This window comes from Myotis myotis, unplaced genomic scaffold, assembly GCF_014108235.1.
Source record: "Myotis myotis isolate mMyoMyo1 unplaced genomic scaffold, mMyoMyo1.p scaffold_m19_p_6, whole genome shotgun sequence".
NCBI lineage: Eukaryota > Metazoa > Chordata > Mammalia > Chiroptera > Vespertilionidae > Myotis > Myotis myotis.
The window spans coordinates 35548577-35568554 of record NW_023416368.1 but is presented as its reverse complement, the minus strand read 5'-3'; the positions used below and the strand labels follow the sequence as shown (position 1 = coordinate 35568554).

General features: G+C 50.6%; 1 protein-coding gene across 7 annotated transcripts in view; it reads left to right on the top strand.

Moving 5' to 3' along the window:
* Window positions 1-14987: 14987 nt before the first annotated feature.
* Window positions 14988-19978, top strand: part of LOC118658807 (solute carrier family 22 member 4) — a 50738-nt gene continuing 45747 nt past the window's right edge. For 3 of the 7 annotated variants that reach the window (XR_004968374.1, XR_004968375.1, XR_004968373.1), the window contains exon 1: window positions 14988-15998. Coding sequence is in view for 3 of the 7 variants with exons in the window: in XM_036314518.1 (XP_036170411.1) it covers window positions 15606-15998 (393 nt within the window). In the remaining 4 variants the exon portion in view is untranslated. The remainder of the gene's footprint in view (window positions 15999-19978) is intronic. The other 4 variants (XR_004968372.1, XM_036314518.1, XM_036314520.1 and 1 more) reach the window with 4 other exon arrangements.

The following is a 19978-nucleotide window of genomic DNA, read 5'->3' as shown; positions in this document are numbered from 1 at the left end:
TATTGTGTTTGTGGGTGCTGAGCAAACAGTGGGGAGCAGAATGGTCTTCTCCAAGAGTTCTTGGGGGGAAATGCTCTAAACCAGAGGTTCTCAACCTGTGGGTCGCGACCCCTGAAAATACATCCTGCATATCAGATATTTACATTATGATTCCTAACAGTAGCAAAATTACAGTTATGAAGTAGCAACGAAAATAATTTTATGTTGGGGGTTACCACAACATGAGGAACTGTATTAAAGGGTCGCAGCATTAGGAAGGTTGAGAACCACTGCCGATAAACCCTTTACTCTTTTTACTGAGGTTTAACTTCTTTTTTGTTTTGTTAATCCTCACCCAAGGATATTTTTTCCATTGATTTTTAGAGAGTGAAAGGGAGGTAGGGGGTAAGGAGGGGGAGAGAGAGAAATGAGAGAGAGAGAGGAGAGAGAGAGAGAGAGAGAGAGAGAGAGAGAGAGAGAGAGAGAGAGAAACATTGATGTGAGGGAGACACATGGATTAGTTGCCTTCTCGACCAGGACCAGGGATCAAACCTGCAACCCAGGTACCTGCCCTTAGCCAGGAATTGAACCCCTGAGCCTTCGGTGCGCACGCAGGTTGATGACCTGACTACTGAGCTACACTGGCCAGGGCTATTTAACTTTTATTATAATTATTTTTTTTATTTCAGAAGGGAGAGAAGATATATATAGAAACATCAATGATGATGAGAGAGAATCACTGATCGGCTGCCTCCTGCACGCCCCCTACTGGAGATCCAGCCCTCAACCCGCGAGTATGCCATTGACCAGAATCGAATCTGGGACCCTTCTGTCTGCAGGCGACGCTCTATCCATTGAGTCAAACAGGCTAGAGCTATTTAACTTCTTAATTATACGAAGGAACTTTACATATTTCTGTAGGAATCTTTGTTACTCTCACTGATCTATTTTCCTATTTTTGTGACAAAATCACATTGGTTTGATTACTGTCATTTTAGAGTTTAATATGCCCATTTCTCCTCCTTGTTCTTTGTTTACAAACACTTCCAGGCCATTCTTGCACATTTTCAATAGTCAGAGGTTTAGATTCAGTGTTTCAGGCTCTGGAAAAAAACAAGCAAACAAACCTCTGAACCGTGGCTGGGGTTGCCCTGAATCTGGAGAGACACTTGCTGAGAACTGCCCTGCGCCCTTTTCTCCCAAGGAATACTGCACTATGATCTGCGCTCACTGTCCCAGCTATGCAGGTGCCCAGAACGCCTTCTCCTAGTGTTGACTTCCGTTTTCTTCCTGTTGCTCTGTGCTCCTAGGACTCCTTCCAACAGCTCCTCCCGCCGCCCCTCCCCTCCCTGCGGGAGCACAGGCCAGGGCACTGGGCGAGTGTCCTTGAGAAGTGAGATGAGAAGAGGGCCTGGGCCCTGGGCCTGCAGACAACCGCGGCCCCACCCCAACTCCTTGCCCTCCGGCTCCCCAGCCGTCAGCGCGCAGCGAGGCCCCGCCTGGAGCGGACGGAGGGCCCCGCCCCGGCGCCAAGCGCGCGCACGTACCCACGCCCTCCGGCGGCCTCGCGGGTCGGGAGGGTGTGGGAGCGTCTGCGCGCCCCTCCCCGCCTCGCAGTGCCTGCAGACGAGGTTAGGGCCCCACCCGGTCAGAGGCGGGAATGGAGGGGATGACAGGCAGCCTGGGGAGCCAGGGACGCAATTAGGCGCAGGAACCGGTGGAAAAATACAGGCACAGGCCTCCACCTGGCTCTCGGACTCAAACCGCAGAGACTGCCACCCACAGCCCCATGCTCACTCGCCGCTGTACATCCACCAGCCGCCGGCGATCCGCTTAACCCCGGGACGCGCCATCACCCCCTCTCCCCACAGGGTCTGCTACCCAAATTGAAGGGTCCTTGAGCTGCCTGGGCACCATCGGTACCCCCAAGAACAAGGGCTGCACCCCCACAGGGCTGCAGCACCCAGGGAAGCCCTTCCTAAGCAGGCATCCAGGTGAGGGGCTGGGGAGGCAGGAGCGAAGAGGAGTGGCGCCCAGAACTTTGGACTGATCTGTCCTCTCCCTGTTCACGACTCTGCCCAGGGGCCCTGACTGAGCCCAAAGGTGGCAAACGTAAACATCTTGGGCCAACGTCCTGTGAGACAATAGCTCTGTGACCCAGGGTCCCCAACTCAGAGTGCGCCAGCCCACCTGGCCCAGGCCCAACTCTCATTATTGTCCCCAAACCTGCTCCTCTCTCAAGCCCTCACCCCCGGAGCCTTCAAACTAGACTTGGACATCATCCTCTACACCCTGCCCCCACCAGCCCATCCTACCTGCCGGGAGCCGGTCCATCCTTGCTGTTTCAAAGGACCTGGCATATATGGCATACTGTTCTTAATGTGTTTGCTCACCTTCTTGGCACTATGTGTTTTAACCAAGGTCTCTGAGAAAGGTTGTTTCCCCAGGTAGGGATTTTCCCCTGAAGTTAAGGAGGGAATAAAACCTCTTAACTAAGTGCCAGGCGGGTAATTAATCACTTTAACTATGAACAATCATGCTTAAGCTACATAATCTTTACTCCCTGGAATGGAGATAAGAAACGCCCTAACCTTTGAAATAGAGATTGATAGGATTGGAATCAACTGGTATAAATACAGATGTAAGAAGACAGAACGAAGAGAGACAGAACCCAGGCACAGAACCTACACAGAACGTTCTCTACAGACAGAAGAACTTCGCTGGAGAGAACATGGCAAAAGATCCTGGACTGAACCTGACTACAGAAATTGGCAAGAGAACCTGACTAGAACCTGGTGACTGAACCTGGCTGGAGAACCTAGCAAGAGAACATGGACACAGAACCTGGCTGGAGATCCTAATCCAGACCAGAACTTAGCTGGAGATCCTAAGCAGAACCTCTCTGGAGATCCAGACCAGAACTTGGCTGGAGATCCTGGCTAGAGATCCTGGCTAGGCTGCTGATCAACTGAACGCTGTCTCCATGTCATTCCTTCTTCGCCGACTCCGTCCACACCTTTGGGGACCCCTGGACCTGCTGGGGTTGGACCCCGGCACCTACCCATCATTCTGTCTGGGGTTCTGCCTCTTAAGCATTTCTGGGACCCATTTCAGGGCAGCTGGAGTATTCTCGCACTCCCTGGCTTCATGGACCCCTTCATGGTCCCCAAGGCCCTGAGGACAGAGCATCTGATTGATCAATTATAGGCCTAGCATTTGAAAACTCTCTGACTTCCTGTTGCTGAACTCTTGATCTCACTTTCTCTGCTTACCAGACAGTTCATTGTTTGAGCCATCCTGCCTTTTCATACACCTCAGACCTTCTCTCAAGCTCCAAATGCCTTTATTTTTTCTTCTCCATCCAACAAACTCCTACTCACTCCTCAAGGCCCAGCTCCACTGTCCCCTTCCCACAGAAAAGCCTTGGCAGAGTTAGTAGTTCCCATCCACATGCCCTTCTGCCGGAAGCCAGTCCATCCTTGCTGCTTGACACAGTCGCTGCAGGGAAGAAACATCTGCACAGCATACGTTTCAAGGGACCTGGCGTATATGGCATACTTTTCTTAATATGTTTGCTCCCTTTTTTGGCGCTATGTGTTTTAACCAAGGTCACCTCTCCGAGAAAAGGTTGTTTCCCCAGGTAGGGATTTTCCCCTGAAGTTAGGGAGGGAATAAAACCCCTTAACTAAGTGCCAGGCGGGTAGTTAATCACTTTAACTACGAACAATCACGCTTAAACTACATAATCTTTACTCCCTGGAATGGAGATAAGAAACGCCCTAACCTTTGGAATAGAAATTGATAGGATTAAAATCAACTGGTATAAATACAGGTGTAATAAGACAATAAAATACAGAACCTGGCTGGAGATCCTGGATAGAACCAGACAAGAGAACCCAACCATGCTGGTCAACTGAACACTACCTCCGTGTCATTCATTCTTCGCCAACTCCGTCCACACCTTTGGGAACCCCTGGACCTGCTGGTGCTGGACCCCAACACCCTCCACTCCATCCACTCCATCCCCTCCATCCCTATCTAGTGTTTCTGGCCTAGACCAACCTGTTACCAGCCTGGCCTAGACCTACCTTTGTCCTGCCCAGACCCCAGGCCAAGCAGTGTGTGTGTATGGTCAGCCTTCACAGATACCATGACATTTGAGCAGAGACCTGAGATGGTAAAGAGGAAATTGCGGTCCAGGAAGACGGAGCAGGAAGTACTAAAGCCCTGGGTAGGGCTGGGGGAGGAGGCACATGCTTGTTTGTCCTAAGAACAGTGAAGAAATGGCCGGGTGGTGGAAGTGAGGTGGCCGGGAGTAGTAGATGAGGTCAGAGAGATGTGGGGACAGGAAGGCTGACCACACACACACAAATCCCGGGTCTCCCTGCCTCCCACCACCTTCTTCCTTGCTTTGCCCTCCTGGTTTCAGTGGGCATACTGCCTAAACCCTCAAAGGGAGGTAAGGCCTTGAGGGCAACTATCTCCCACCTACATCCTCAAGCTCAACTCACTCATTCAATTAGTTATTTACTAAGAATCTACTACATTCCAGGCATTGTGCTCCCTACTAGGAAAACATTTTGGGCAAACATATAGATACAGATTATAGGCGGTGCCATAAAGGAAATAAATAGGCCATTACAGTAGACAAGAAGTGATCCCTTCGTGTGGGGAATTTAGAAAGGCCTCACAGATACCGTGACATTTGAGCAGAGACCTGAGATGGTAAAGAGGAAATTGCAGTCCAGGAAGACGGAGCAGGAAGTACTAAAGCCCTGGGTAGGGCTGGGAGAGGAGGCACGTGCTTGTTTGTCCTAAGAACAGTGAAGAAATGGCCGGGTGGTGGAAGTGAGGTGGCCGGCAGTAGTAGATGAGGTCAGAGAGATGTGGGGACAGGCAGGCTGGCCATGTTGACCTTGTAAGCCACAGGAAAGACTTTGGATTTTACTCTGCGATGAGAAGCCTGACGTGAGGCATGACCTGCACTTTCATGTTTTAACCAGGATCCCTGGGGCTGCTCTATGGAGAATCGACTGTGAGGGGCAAAGGTGGAGGGAGACCAATTAGTAGGCATGAGTGCATTCACCCCTCACTAATCCCTAACTGGCCCACTCACTCCGGCCTGGGTGCTGTAATAGCCTCCTGCCCAGCCTTCCTGTCTCCTGCCTGGCTCCTCAGTCCCATCCCACACAACAGCAAAGGGAACTTTTAAAAATGCAATTCTGATTATGTCACTCCCAGCTATTAAAACTCCTGGCTCACCATTGCTCTCAGGACAAAGTCTAAACTCCCAGCCCTGCCCACAGGCCCCATGACGCACAGCCAGCTGACCTCGGCTGACAGCTCTGTCTCATGTTCCCACAATTCTGGTCACACTGATCTGCAGGTTCAGCTTCGTCAAGCTCTCTTCCAGACTCTTGCAGCCTTCCTTGTCCTCACAAGGAGCTTGAAAAATGAGTCCTTCCTTTTAGTTCTCTGTGTGACACCTTTATTGCCCCACCTTCCTCCTTGAGAACCAAGGAAAGGGGTGAGGGTAGGAGAATGCTAGAGGCTGCTTCATGGCAGCCCTCCTCCCTTCCTGGCCGAAGACCCAGTCCCTCTAGTGGGCACAATAGCCTGCCCCTGGGCTCACAGCCCATGAGCAGCTGAGTTGGCGGAGGGAGGGGAGGGAGATAGGGGGCTGGTGGGGGGGTGTTGTGAGCTGCACTGAGGGCCCAGAGAGTCCCTCTGCCCACCTGGGAGCTCCCTGCCTGCTCCTCTGCCTCTGGGTCTCCCTGCCTAGCTTATCTGTTCTCCAGCTCCATCTGGACCGCTTATTCTTACCCAAGGTAACAGCTTCCTATCCTTGGGTCCCATACTCTTCACAACTCTGGCTAATTTCATGATTTGCCATTTTCCCGCACAACATTCCCCAGCACCCCTAAATGGAGGTGGAAGTGTAAAAAGGGTTGAGGGTAGTTCAGGGGTCTCTCTAACAAACAAGGACTGTCCTCCCATGCCCCTACTACCACCAGTGGGAAACGATTTGCGTCCCGACAGAAACCAAATTTCATCTTTGCTCCTATCTGAGATGAACCATCTGTGGCTGAAGGTAAAGGCTAGAAATCCCAGGAGCAGCTGCCGGAGGCTTTACCTGTTCCTGGGGTTGTCCTCAGCCATGAGGGCTTAGAAACCCAACTGACCACCCCTGTGAGCAGGTCTGTCTCCTCAGTGAGACCCGGGTAAGCCAAGCCCAGAGGCCAAAGCACCACTCAGCAGCTTGCTCGCCAACAAAGGCAGCAGTGGAAGGACACTGGGCGGTTCTCCAGGGCATTCTTGGACACTCGGCAGTTCTCAGGCACATTTTCATGGAAGCCAGAGCACAGCCACAGACTCAGAGTAAGAGATACAAGTTGGTTAATAACTGTAACAGGAGCGAATGTGTCCCAGGCATTCATCTCCAGGTCCTTGGTGAACTGATGTTACCCTCCTGTCACCCTCACGTCAACCTGAAAGGAAATACAATTATTATCCCCATTTCGTGGGTGAGCTCAGACAAGTTGAAACGCTTGCCAAAGTCACACGCTAGTTAGCTAATGTCAATAGCAAGGGCACCCAGGACAACCCGTCTTCCCTGGAGAACACTGCCTGCCCTGAATGACCTGGGGACTCTGCCCAGGCCACTCTGAAGGGTGCTAACCTGTCTCTGCTTGGCAAGGTCCCCAGAACAGCCCAGAGTGCGAGGCTCAGACTCACCAACCCCTCGCACAGGGCTGGGTTCCCAGTCCTCTATGGGGAGTGGAATGGTGGGAGCTGGGCTGAATCAACGTGATCCCTGAAACTTTGGGTCAGAGAGAAGACAAGGCTGGAACCCACAATTCTCGATCATAAACTCTGGCCTGCATGAACCCACCCCTATGCCTGCTTGACTTGTTCCTGAGGTCAGGGCATAATCTCTGCTAAATGGCTATCCTGGTTGTTCACCAGCTTCTCAGTGGTGAGAGAGAGAGAGAGAGAGAGAGAGAGAGAGAGAGAGAGAGAGAGAGAGAGAGAGAGAGAACAGGAAATAGCCTGTCTGGGGTGGCCCCCTCCCAGCCCCCAGAGCGCTGTCTGATTGCTGGAGCCTGCCTTGTTGGGGGAAGTCTCTTGCCCCTCAGCCCTGTCCCCCTACATCATGCTGTGCCTTCTCAGCCCCTGCTCCTGTCCACTCTCCTGATGGTCCCCGAGCACCAGCCTCCTTCAGGCTCTGGCCCAGCTCCTCATTTCCTCTTCAAATGCTCATTCTCTAGAGAGGCTGGGGTTGTTTGGGCCTCTTTCCAAACTGCCCCTGCCCTCCTTTAGTAGTCTCATCCAGTCCCCTGGCTTTGGTCTGGAAGGACAGAGACCAGAGGCCACCTTGGCCCACCCAAGGGCTGGATCTTGCCCTGCTAGGACTCCACTTTGGTTTGTAAACTTCCCAGTACCCAGAACCACCTCCACACAGATTCCTGATAATCCCAGCAGATGTCCAGCATCCCTGCTTCTGATCAAAAACCCTGACTGGCTCTGCTCTCTGGAGACCTCAGCCTCCAAGAGCTATGCCCAAGGCCTCCAACACAGACCTCTGACTGACTGGGCATCTCTACTTGGATGTTCCCAATACACCTCAAACTCAAAACATCCCAGACCCACCTCATCATCTTCTCTCCAACCTACTCTTACTCCTCTGCTCCCACCTCAGAGGAAAAACACACCAACCACTCACCATCCAGTTCCCCAAGTTTGGCATCTTCCCTGCCTTCTTCCCCTCCCTCAGCCCACATCTAGTTGGTCATCATGACCTGTCCTTGCCACCTCCTTAACAGCTCTGGAAGCCATCTGCCAGATGGATCGGCCAGGGCCACCATCAGCCTCTTGGAAGCTGACAAGTCTCCTCCCTGGTGTCTGCTTCCACCCTAGCTTCCTCCTCTGCATTCTCAACTTGGCCACCAGAGGGATTTTTCTAAAAACAGAAATGGCGTCAGGTTTTCCTTCTGACTTCCATTGCCTCAGAGTGAAATCTAAAGCCATTTAACAATTAAGGATTTTTGAGGTCAGGGGTGGTTGCACCTCTGCCAACCTTTCCAACCCTCACCCCTGTGCCTTTCCCCACCACTGCTTTCTGGCTCACATGGGCCAGTCTCGGGACTGGATTGGATGGTTCCGGTGCCAGGAGGTGGCCTGCACACTCCCCTCCTGCCCCCGCCTCCCATACACACAGTTGGCTCCAGGCCCCCTTGGCTAGAACAAGCAGAAGCAGGAGTTGAATGCATGGATAAGGCTGCCAGGGTTCTGCCTTCCTCAGGCACCTGGGCAGCACCCAGTGAGAGGCAGCACAGCCTGGTCCTCCCAGGGCCTATTTGAGTAGGATGACAGGCATATGATTCATGGCTTCAGAGCCTCCGGGCTATTTACTCCAGACACTGCTCCCCCGAGGTGTCCCAACCTCAGCTGCTCTGTTTAATTCTCACTTTCTGCTCCCAGACTTCCGGACACTGAGGCATGGGACACCTACAGACACCTGCTCAGCACTCACGCATGTGCAGTCTGGAAGTAGGGGGAGTTACCACCCAATGGGGCACACCTGGACCAGTGAGGGATAGACACCTGCGAATAAATGTTCCTACTTCTGAACCTTAGACATTTCTGAGACACAGTCTCCTGATTTCCCACAGCTGTAAACAACCCTGAGCTGTACCCATGTACAGTGGGGCCTTGACTTACGAGTTTAATTCGTTCCGAGACCGAGCTTGTTAAGGAGCTCGTTAACTCAAATTACTCTATCAACTCAATGCAAAAAATCATCCGAGAGACAGCTGGTATCTCAAAAAACTTGTTAGCTGGGACACTCGTAAGTCAAGGCCCCACTGTAGTTGCTTTCCTCCTCAGTCCTTTACTCATGTTTTCCTAGAGCTATTCCTAAATAGAAGCTGTTTAGAAGGCACACTTACAAAAAAGGGATCCTAGAATGGGACCATTAACCTTTCCAACAGAGCTAAGGACCCCATTACTGTTGGTAAATGGGATGATAATCAACTCTGGCAGGCAGTTACCAAAACTCTTACCCATGCTAGATTACACTGTGATGCCAGTGAAACTAAAACATTGCCTTGTGTCAGTGTTTATTAATAGAGGTGATTTTAGCAATGACTGAAATCATTTAGCAATGACTGAAAACATTTTTATTTTATTTTAAATATTTTTAATTGATTTCAGAGAGTGGAAGGGAGAGGGAGAGAGAGGGAGATAGAAACATCAATGATGAGAATCATTGATCAGCAACCAACTATAAACTCAAGGCACACTGTGTAAGACAGGAGGTCTCCATCCCCCAATCTTCTGCAGCCACAGGGCAGATTGCGCTAGAAATCAAGCCCAGGATTTAGCTGATTTAATTGAAAGGGTAGGAGAGACACCAAAAAAGGGTTGCATGCACAGCTTTGATGGCTGTCCTATGACCAAGTCATGGCCCTGATAGGAAATACATAGAACCCTGGAACACAGAATAGGGACATTTGGGTAAATGGTGACAATTCCCCTAAACCTTCAAGGCAGCAGCAGATCTCTCCCCCTTGCCTGGAGTCCCTGCCAAGACTCCTCCTGAGGCAAGTGGCTCCAAAAAACGCTGCTTATCCCCCTTAAGATGCTCTCCTATCGCCCCTCCAGCCGTGGGCAAACTACGGCCCACGGGCCGGATCCGGCCTGTTTGAAATGAATAAAACTAAAAAAAAAAAAAAAAAGACCGTACCCTTTTATGTAATGATGTTTACTTTGAATTTATATTAGTTCACACAAACACTCCATCCATGCTTTTGTTCCGGCCCTCCGGTCCAGTTTAAGAACCCACTGTGGCCCTCGAGTCAAAAAGTTTGCCCACCCCTGCTCTAGACCAATACCTCCTAGGGTTAGGCCTCAGCACAGCCTAAGTGCAGAGATACAGTTCCTGACCTACCAGGAAATAACGCACACATTGAAAAAGTGACAGGTAGGAACAGGGGTGATGTGTGGGTATGTATTAACCTTGGAGCACTCTGGAGAGAATCTTCTCTTTGGCTTGTAGATGGCTACTTTTCTGCAAGCTCCCTGGTGTCTGTTCTTATAAGGACACTAATCCCATCATGAGGGCCCCGCTCTCACAATCTCATCAAAGCCTAATTATTTCCCAAAGGCCCCATCTGCAAATCACTATTACATTGAGGGTTAGGGCTTCAGCATATGAATTTGAGGGGACACAATTCAGTCCATAACAGTGGCCTTTTACCAGAGTAACTATGTCCTGAAGAAAGAGAAAGACCCAGACCTTTCAAGTGCTGTTGGATTCAGGATATGAGTTGGCATTGATGTCAGAGGATGGGAAACACCATCATGTTCTCCCAGTTAGATTGGAGGCTCATGAAAGCCAGGTGGTAAATGAGTTCTTGTGTAAGCTGGTCTAATAGGTCTAAAAATTCACACTGTAGCCCTGGCTGGTGTGGCTCAGTTGGTTGGAGCATCATCCCGCACACCAAAAGGTGCAGGTTTGATTCCTTGGTCAGGGCACATATCCAGGCTGTGGGTTCCATCCTCTGTTGGGGTGCATATGGGAGGCAACTGATTGATGTTTCTCACATCAATGTTTCTCTCTCTCTCTCTCAAAAAAAAAAAAAAAAAAGAAAAAGAAAAAAAAGAGCCGAACCGGTTTGGCTCAGTGGATAGAGCGTCGGCCTGCGGACTGGGGTGTCCCGGGTTCGATTCCAGTCAAGGGCATGTACCTTGGTTGCGGGCACATCCCCAGTAGGGGGCGTGCAGGAGGCATCTGATCGATCTCTCTCATCGATGTTTCTAACTCTCTATCCCTCTCCCTTCTTCTCTGTAAAAAATCAATAAAATATATTAAAAAAAAAAAAAGAAAAAGAAAAAAAGAAAGATTCACACTGTAGCTCCTGATCCCTAAGTGAGACAGATACACTTAGCAGCTGGCAAGACCCTAGCATTACCCCCTGTCTCATTAAATAAGGGCCATTATGGTAGGAAGGGCCAAATGGGAGCCTCTAACACCCTCACATTTTTTACCAATTTATTAACTCACAAGTAAAACTATATCCTGGGAGTCCTGGGAGGAATTGTGAAGATTAGCTCCAATATCAAGGATTTTTTCTTCTCGATAATCTTCATGATGGGGAACCAAAACCTGTTTGTTTTGCCCTGGCTGGTATGCTCAGTGGTTGGAGCATCTGCCCATCCACCAAGCGTCTCCAGTTGTTTCCCATCAAGGGCATGTATCTGGGTTGCAGGTTCAATTCCTGCCCAGGCCCCACACCATTGGGGTGTGTGCAGGATTCAACCAATAGATGTGAGAGTCAATCTCTCTCTCCCCCGCGCCGCCCCCCCTCTCTAAAAATCAATGGGAAAAATATCTTCGGGTGAAGATAAACAATAGCAAAAAAAACTGTTTGCTTTTATGTGAGACAAACAGCAGTACGTTCTTGCCCCTGGGCCATGTGAATTCTCCTGCTCTCTTTCACAGCATAGTTTTTAGTGACTTTGATTGTCTTTGTAGTCCATAGAACATCGTGATGGTTCACTGTATTGGTGGCATCATGCTAATTTGCCATCAATAATATACTGCATGCCAAAAGTTGGGGATAGGGGTGGCGGGGCAGTATGAAGATTCAGGGCCTGCTCTACTGGTGAAGTTTTTTCTTACCTTTTTATTCTGGGCTGAGTTAAATGTATGTAAAAGCAGACACACTGGTAAAATGAACCCCTAGAACCACCATCATAGCCAATCTTATTGTATCTATATGCTTGCTCGCTTCTTCCATCTCAGATTATTTTGAAGCAAATTGGTTAGGTTACTAGGGATCCAGCAGTCAAGAGCATGCCAGGTCATCCCCTGTAAGGTAAAGACAAGTTGTTGTACCCTGTACCCTCCACCAGTAAGAAGACATAAAGCTTGGTGGGGATATTACGCTGACCCTTTGTTGGGGGTCAGTGAAGCCCAGAGCAAGAGAGCTCTACAGTATGTCCGAGTATAGTGCCAGGTTCTACTCTCTGTTCCATATGCCCCAGCAGAAGGATGGTGCTAGAGGTGTTTGTGGTGACAAGATGCTGGACAGAGTCTCCCATTAATCCTAAAAAAAAAGAGTTTCAGTACAAATCTCTGAGGTTCTAGAGCAAGGTCATGCCTTGTGCAGCAGAGAGCTTTCTGCCTTTTGAAAAGCGGCTGTGGCAGTGGGACATCAAGGGTCTATGAAACTAGAGATGTCCAGTATGAGTTGGGTATTACCGGATTCTATCCAGTCATAAGATTAAGCAGGCACATCAGCAATCCACCTTATAGCAGAAACAAATGATAGAGTCAGGATCAGGACTGAGCAGGTCCATAAGACTCATGTAAGTTAATGAACAGGTGGCTCTAACTCCTGCACCACTTATCGTAGTTATACTAACACTTCTCCTTTAACTTGAAACTACAGTCTTGTGGGATTGTTCTCTATAACCAACTGGTGGGGGAAAAACACTCAGGCCTGCCTCACAGATGGGTTAGTTTGATATTAGCCAAAAAATGGATTGTTACTGCAACACAGCCCCACCTAGGGGTGGCCCTAAAGGACAATGGTTGAGGGAAATCTTCCCAATGGGCCCAGCTATAAGTAGTGCACTTGGACATTCATTTTTTATGGAGGGCAAAATGGTTCAAGATATGGATCTACATATACTCATAGGCAATGGCAAATAGTTTAGTTGAATAATACTGTTCATCTCTCACACCTGTGCAACCTGGAAAAGTGCAGGGGAGTTGACCAATGGAGCCAGAACTAGGAAACAAATACCTCCTCATTCTAAATAGCTCTTATGCCAAAACCGGTTTGGCTCAGTGGATAAAGCGTCGGCCTGCGGACTGAAAGGTCCCAGGTTCAATTCCGGTCAAGGGCATGTACCTTGGTTGCGGGCACATCCCCAGCTGATCGATGTTTCTCTCTCATGGATGTTTCTAACTCTCTATCCCTCTCCCTTCCTCTCTGTGAAAAAATCAATAAAATATATTTTAAAAAAATAAAAAATAAATAGCTCTTATAAGGTCCCAGTGGGATTGAATCCCAGTCACCCACAGCAAGGAGAATTGGGACAAGGCTAAGGCAAGTGAAATGAGTGAGGCATTGCCTCAGGTGCAAAATTTAAGGGGGCACAGAGAAATTAAATAATCAAGTTAATGATATTTTAATGTATTTTTTAAAAAATCAAAATCAGTATAAAATCCATATAAACAAAATATTAAAATCTTAAGTAAAGATAGGATCAGTATTGCTAATTTTTTCCTTTGTCTCAGCACTGCACTGTCATGGTTCCTGGCCATGGCCAGTGACCAGCTCAGTTACACAGTCTTGTGCTGGGCTTCCCTCCTTCTCTATTTGCTCCCCCTTAGTTCCTCACTCCTTTCCCCAGGTTACCACTCAAAATAAAATACCTCCACATAAGTTCTTGTCTCAAGCTTTGCTCTTTTACTGTGGGAGGAGGAGAGGACGAAATCTGAGCTGAGTAAGATGGTGACCATATTACAGTAAGTATTCACTTAATGTCACCGATAGGTTCCTGGAAACGTCAACTTTAAGGAAAACAACGTATAAAGAAACCAATTTTACCATAGGCTAATTGATATAAACAAGAGTTAAGTTCCCATGACATATTTCTGGCCACAAAAAACATCACCAAACTTCTAAATAAAGACCCCAAAACACTTCTAATAGTAAACATTGAAGTAAATGTCAGCTATACATACACTTAAGAAAAATTAACAAAAACAAGTAAGATTATTTTCCAATCTGCTTCTTCCAGTTCAGGGTCATAGGTGGCCAGAGACTATCCCAGAAGCTCAGGATGCAAGGCCAGAACCCACCCTGGACAAGACACCCTTCCATCGCAGGGGCACGGACACACACACACACACATAAACACAAACAACGCACAGTCACTCATACTGGGATGATGGAAACAGGTGAATTAACCTTACATGCACATTTTTGGGATGTGGGAGGAAACCAAAGGACCTGGGGAAAACTCACGCAGACATGGGGAGATGTGAAAACATCACGCAGACGAGGCCCAGGCTGAAAATTGACTATTTTTTTCCCCTCATCAGCATAACAAAATGACATTGAATTCGAGGGTGTGATATATATATTTCAGAGAAGAACACCTTTACACATAAAGGGAAGGGCTATTAATAATTTCGCTGGATTACTAGGCATAAATCAGCGCTGTCCTGGCACATCAGGACATATGGTCTTATTCCAACAAGGAAACTGAGGTGTCAAAGAGGTGGGAAGCCAGGCTAAGAGGAGGGGTAAGACTGGAGGCTCCAAAACATGAGGCAGAACTGTCCCTCAGCCTGGTAAGCAGGGGCTGGAGAAGCAAACACACTTGTACAAAATCTCCACTTTGACAGGTCCTTCAGCCTGCCAACTTCTGGCCTGGTGAAGCCCAGGACTCTGACAGCAGCCCCAGGCTAGCAGAGGGGCCTTAGGACTGGACCCTGAACAGACTGTTGTCCCAGCTCTGGTTCCCCGTTAGATCTAGGCTCCAAACTGGATCTCCTCTTCCTCCCTTCCTCCCTCCCAGTTCCTGGACTGGGGGCGGTCCCTTCTGCCAACGGGAGGCCTTCCAGCCCAGATGGCTCTGGCAGCCACCCCATAAAGAGCCTTGCGGGGTTTGGAGAGAGGGACGGGATCCAAATGAGAATCCAAGAGCGGTGACAGCAGCGTCTCCATGAGGGGCCCTCACCTGGGCCAGTCTTCCTGTTGAATCCTCTAGGGCCCACGCAGGACCCTGGCACGACCCCTGCCCCCCACCGCCCTTCGTCCCAGCCTATCTCTGACGCAGAGTGACCTTGCCCGTCCCTTCCGGGCCCTGGGCCTGTTTCCCTTTTTCAAGGTGAGGCTCCTGGCTTTCCTAGAGCGCCCGCCCCTCCGGATGCCGCCGCCGGGGACTGAATCCAGCCCTCCCGGGACGGCTGGCGAGTGCGCGCCCCGTCAGCAGGCGCCGGCCGCGGGCGCGGCGTGCGTGCCCAAGGAGAGCGCGCGCTGTCGCCGCGCCGCACGCGTTTCCCGGCGCACCGACCCCCCGGACTGGCGTCCGCGTGCGGCCAGCGGAGCTCAGACTCGGGATTGGAAGGGCCCGCCCCGGGCGAGGGGCAGACGCCGACCGGGAGGGCAGAGAGCCGACCTCTCCAAGACTTTGCTCTCCAGCCGCGGCTCGTCCCTGTCGCCCGCTCTCTCCCGAGGGCCCAGCTCGGAGGCCGGGTAGGTTGCTCCGCACTGCGGGGTGGCCGGCGTTCGGAGCGGGGACTCGAGGCGGAGCCGGCCCGGAAGCCCCACCCCGGCGGGCCCGGCCCCCAGGCCCTCCCCAGCCCCAGCCCCAGGCGGGATGGGGGTGTGGTCCCGAGTTTCTCTGGAGGCTTCCAGCTTGGCGTCCAGATCCTGCAGCAGGTTTCCCGGGAACCGGCCCCGGTCGTGCGTCCCACTTTCCGCAGCCGGCCGCCCCCAGAACGTGCCGACACCCCCGGGGAACGCCCTCGGCCGCGCGGCGCCCTCCGGAGAGCGCTCCTGTCGTCGCCGCGCGCTGCAAGCGGCCGAGCCGCGGCGGGGAGCATGCGGGACTACGACGAGGTGACCTCCTTCCTGGGCGAGTGGGGGCTCTTCCAGCGCCTCATCTTCTTCCTGCTCAGCGCCAGCATCATCCCCAACGGCTTCAACGGCATGTCCGTCGTGTTCCTGGCAGGGACCCCCGAGCACCGCTGCCGGGTGCCCGACTCCGCGAACCTGAGCAGCGCCTGGCGCAACCACAGTGCCCCGCTCCGGCTGCAGGACGGCCGCCAGGTGCCCCACAACTGCCGGCGCTACCGCCTCGCCGCGATCGCCAACTTCTCGGCGCTCGGGCTGGAGCCGGGGCGCGACGTGGACCTGGAGCAGCTGGAGCAGGAGGACTGCCTGGATGGCTGGGAGTTCAGCCAGGACGTCTACCTGTCCACCATCGTGACCGAGGTGGGTGTGTGAGCAACCCTCTATCCGTGGCAGTCCCCTGCGAGGCTCCCCCACGCTGGCTGTCCCACCACTGGGTTATGCTTCCAACATAGGTGTGCGGCCGAAGAGCACCGAACTCAGGTTAAGCTCATTCTTGATCTTTTGGTCCCGGATGGAGGGGATGGAGCAGGGAGTGTTATGGCCAACTGTCTTCTCCTTTTAGAGTTGCACAACAGTTGAAGTTGTTTCTCAAGAGCCTAGATGCTGCCCTAGAGAGGCTCAGCCCCAGGCTCCCCAGATGTACAGGCTGAGTCAAGTTCTGTACAGGCAGGAGGGGTGTGTAGGGGACACTGCTGAGCTCAAGTGCAGACACAAATGGGCAGGACTGCCTGCTGGTGGCCACAGACTTCTGGAAGCATCCGTGGCCTACTGCTCTCACGTGCCTACGGTGAAGCTTGGGCTCCAGTTTCTGCCGAAAGGAGCAGAGGTCCTCCTGATGCCTGCTGGGTGCAGGGATCAGAGGAGGCAATGACCATGGCCCCAAGGCACTTAAGAAGAGACCCCTCTGAGCATAGGGCCCAGTGGTGGATGGGGGCTCCAGCTTATGCCATTAGCCCCTTAGCATCCTAAGTGATTTGGTGACAGGTTTTCAGAGTTTCAGAAGTCAGGATACACACAGCTTCACCCCCTGCATTTCCTGCTTTGCCCTGGGTAAGGGCCAGGAGATGCTGGGTCAGGGCACACGTCCTTCCGAGAAGGGTATCCTCACAGACTGGTTTCCTGCTATTGGTTGGGCAGGTCCGACTCCCCAGCTTCTAGACCCTCCTCTGCTCTGTGTTCCTCCCAAGAAAAACTTGAGGGTGGCCTCTGCTCTCCCCTTCCTTCAGCACAATGGGCAATAGGACAACCATCAGACACCACGGCTGGCTTTGAGCTGGGCACTAGGCTGCAGACATCTCAGAGGTCAGATGCCCATGGGGCATACTGGCCATGTTACAGAGAGGGCTAACATCAATGGAGTTCTGGAGCATGAATTCAAATCCTGACTGGCTTGCTCTGTGACCTGGGGCAGATATATTACCCTCTCTGTGGAGATAACAGGGTGAGGAAATACTCCAAGGACGGGGGATAAGATTTGAGCAAAGTCTGGAAATATGAGCAGGACTTATCTAGGCAAAGAACGTGGCAGATCCTGGGATGGAATTCTATAGATCAGGGTGCCTGGAGCTCAGAGGATGGCAGGTGAGGCTAGAAACGCCCACAGAGGCCAGTTCCCAGTGGGCCTGGTAGGAACACAGAGGAATCGACTTTATTCCAAGAACAGTGAGGGTTCTAAGCAAGGGGTAACATGGCCAGATTTATGTTTTTAGAAAGAGTTCACTCTAGCTGCTATAAAAAGCAAGAAGATTCGTGAGGAAGCTGTGGGAGTTGCTTTGGCAGAGACTGGTGGCCAGCCAGGAGTGGTGGCTGCAACATCTACAGGACCCACGGAAAGTGGGCTCAGCCTATGGGCCACCTCAGATTCCCACTGGCATTGGTGCCATGCCTACCTTAGACCCTAAGGTGGCCATACTTCTTGGATCCCCTAAACGGGCCTCCTAGTGCTTGCCCATGCCCTGCCTACAGCCTGGCCCAGGGGCACCTAAGACTGGAGGCCAGTTTATCCCACCTCAGTTCCTGGAAGTGTCGTCAGCAGCTAAGCTGCAGCTGGCCGAGCTGGCCGCTGTCTCCTCCCTGGCAGCTGTGTTGATCAGTCTCCTTTCCCTTCCTTGCTGGTTTTGTTCCCCCCAGGTGTCAGGGGTGGGTAGCTGCTGGCCTCCAAGTACATAGCTACCCTTTGTGCCCTGCTTACAGAGAGGGGCCTGTGGGATGCTCTTCATCACACACACACACACACACACACACACACACACACACACACCAGGATTTGGTTTTTCCCCTCCTTGCTTCCTTTTTGGGTGGTGGGAGTCAGGTAAAAGGCAAATGGGCACTGGTGGTTGGGAGGAAGGTGGGAGAAGCCACAGGGTGGCGGCGGGGGGTGGCAGTGGCTCTCCCCAGAGAATTGGTGGCACAGGAGGAGTCTGGAGTCTGCGGCAGCGTAGGTTCTGACCCCACCGCTAACCACCTGGCTAACTTCAGCATGTTACATTCACTGCTCAAAGCCTCTTTTTCCTTATCTACAAAAGGGATACAGGTGTATGAAAAGGTGCTCAACCTCACTAATTGTTGGGGAAATACAGATGCAAATCAAAACCACAATGAGATATCATCTCACACCCACTAGGATGACTGTTATTTAAAACACACACACACACACACACACACACACACACACACACAGGAAAATAGATGTTGGCAAGGATGTGGAGAAATTGGAGTCCTTGTGCACTTTAGTGGGAATGTAAAGTGGTGCAGGCACTATGAAAAACAGTATAGCAGTTCTTCAAAAAATTAAAAATAGAATTACCATATGATCCAACAATACCACTTCTTGGTATATATACAAAATAATTGAAAGCAGAGTCTTAAAGAGATATCTGTACGCCTATGTTCATAGCAGAATTATTCACAATAGCCAAAAATGGAAGTAACTCAAGTGTCCATCAGCGGATGAATGGGTAAATGAAATGTGGTATATACGTGCATCTGTCTTTGTGTGTATGTGTATATACGGTAGTTTCCTTCCTCGGGCTGTTTGTGAAGTCCGATTTATTCGTCCTGTGCAGTAACTAAGAATCACTTTTTATTAAACTTTATTTTGAAGTAATTTTTGATTTAGAGAAAAGTTGTGAAAATAGCACAGAGAATTCCCATATACCCTTCACCCAGGTTTCCCTAATGGTCACAAGTTATATAACCGTAATTTATTTATTAAAACCAGGAAATTAACATTGGTTACAATATTATTAACTAAATTTCAGACCTTGTTCTAATTTCACCAGTTTTTCCACTCGTGTCCTTTTTCTGTGTTAGGATCCGATCCAGGATTTTACATTGTATTTGGTTGTCATGTCTCCTTAGTCTCCTCCCATCTGTGATAGTTGCTCAGTCTTTCCTTATCTTGATCTTGACACTTGTTATGAGTCTCCTTGCTTTGGGATTTGTGTAATTTGTCTCACGATGAAATTGAGTTTGTGAGTTTTTGACAAGAATACCATAGAAGTGATGTGTTCGCGAGCATCATACCAGCAGGTACATAGTATCGATATGGCTTATTTCTGGTGATGTTAACCTTGATCACTTGTTTAAGTTGGTGTCTGCTTGGTTTCCTCATTGTAAAGCCACTATTTCCCCCCCTTTATCATTAATGAATATCTGGGGGGGGGGAATACTTTGAGGCTATACAAATATCCTGTTTCTCCAACTATAACAACTATTTCTGTGGCATTTGCCTAGTGGTGATTTTTGCATCGTCTACATTCTTTCCAATTTATCAATTGGAATTCTGCAAAGAAGAGCTTCTTCTTCACTCCCATTTATTTATTTATACAATTATTACTTTATATCAGTACAGACTCACACATGCTCATTTTGTTTCATGAGTTATAATCTAATACTATGCTTATTTATTCTGTTGCTTCAGTTGTGCCAGTATGAACCAAATCATTTTTCACTTTAAGGATAACGAATGTAAGAGTCAGGGCAGGGCCCTTCGTCTGTCTCTGGAGTCGGGGCTGGAGAAGCCTGTGCTTGGCCCAGGGAGGAGGAGTGCCAGCCACCACAGAACAGGAGCAGGAGCAGGAACGAGTGGAATCTGCCCCAGCAGGTTGAGACTGACACTTCTGTTGGGGAAGGAAGGGACCCCAAACATCCCAGACCAGCTGATGATGGATGCTTCTCACTGAGACCTACTGCCGTGGGGGGACCGGCCTCCCTGGGCATGGCCCTCTCTGTAGCCCTTCAGTGTGATGGGCTCCACAGAGCAGAGGCCCTGTGTGTGAGGAAGCTCAGAAGCCTCCAGCCCTGAGGCTGAAGGAGCAGGGAGGGCAGCCCATTCCCTG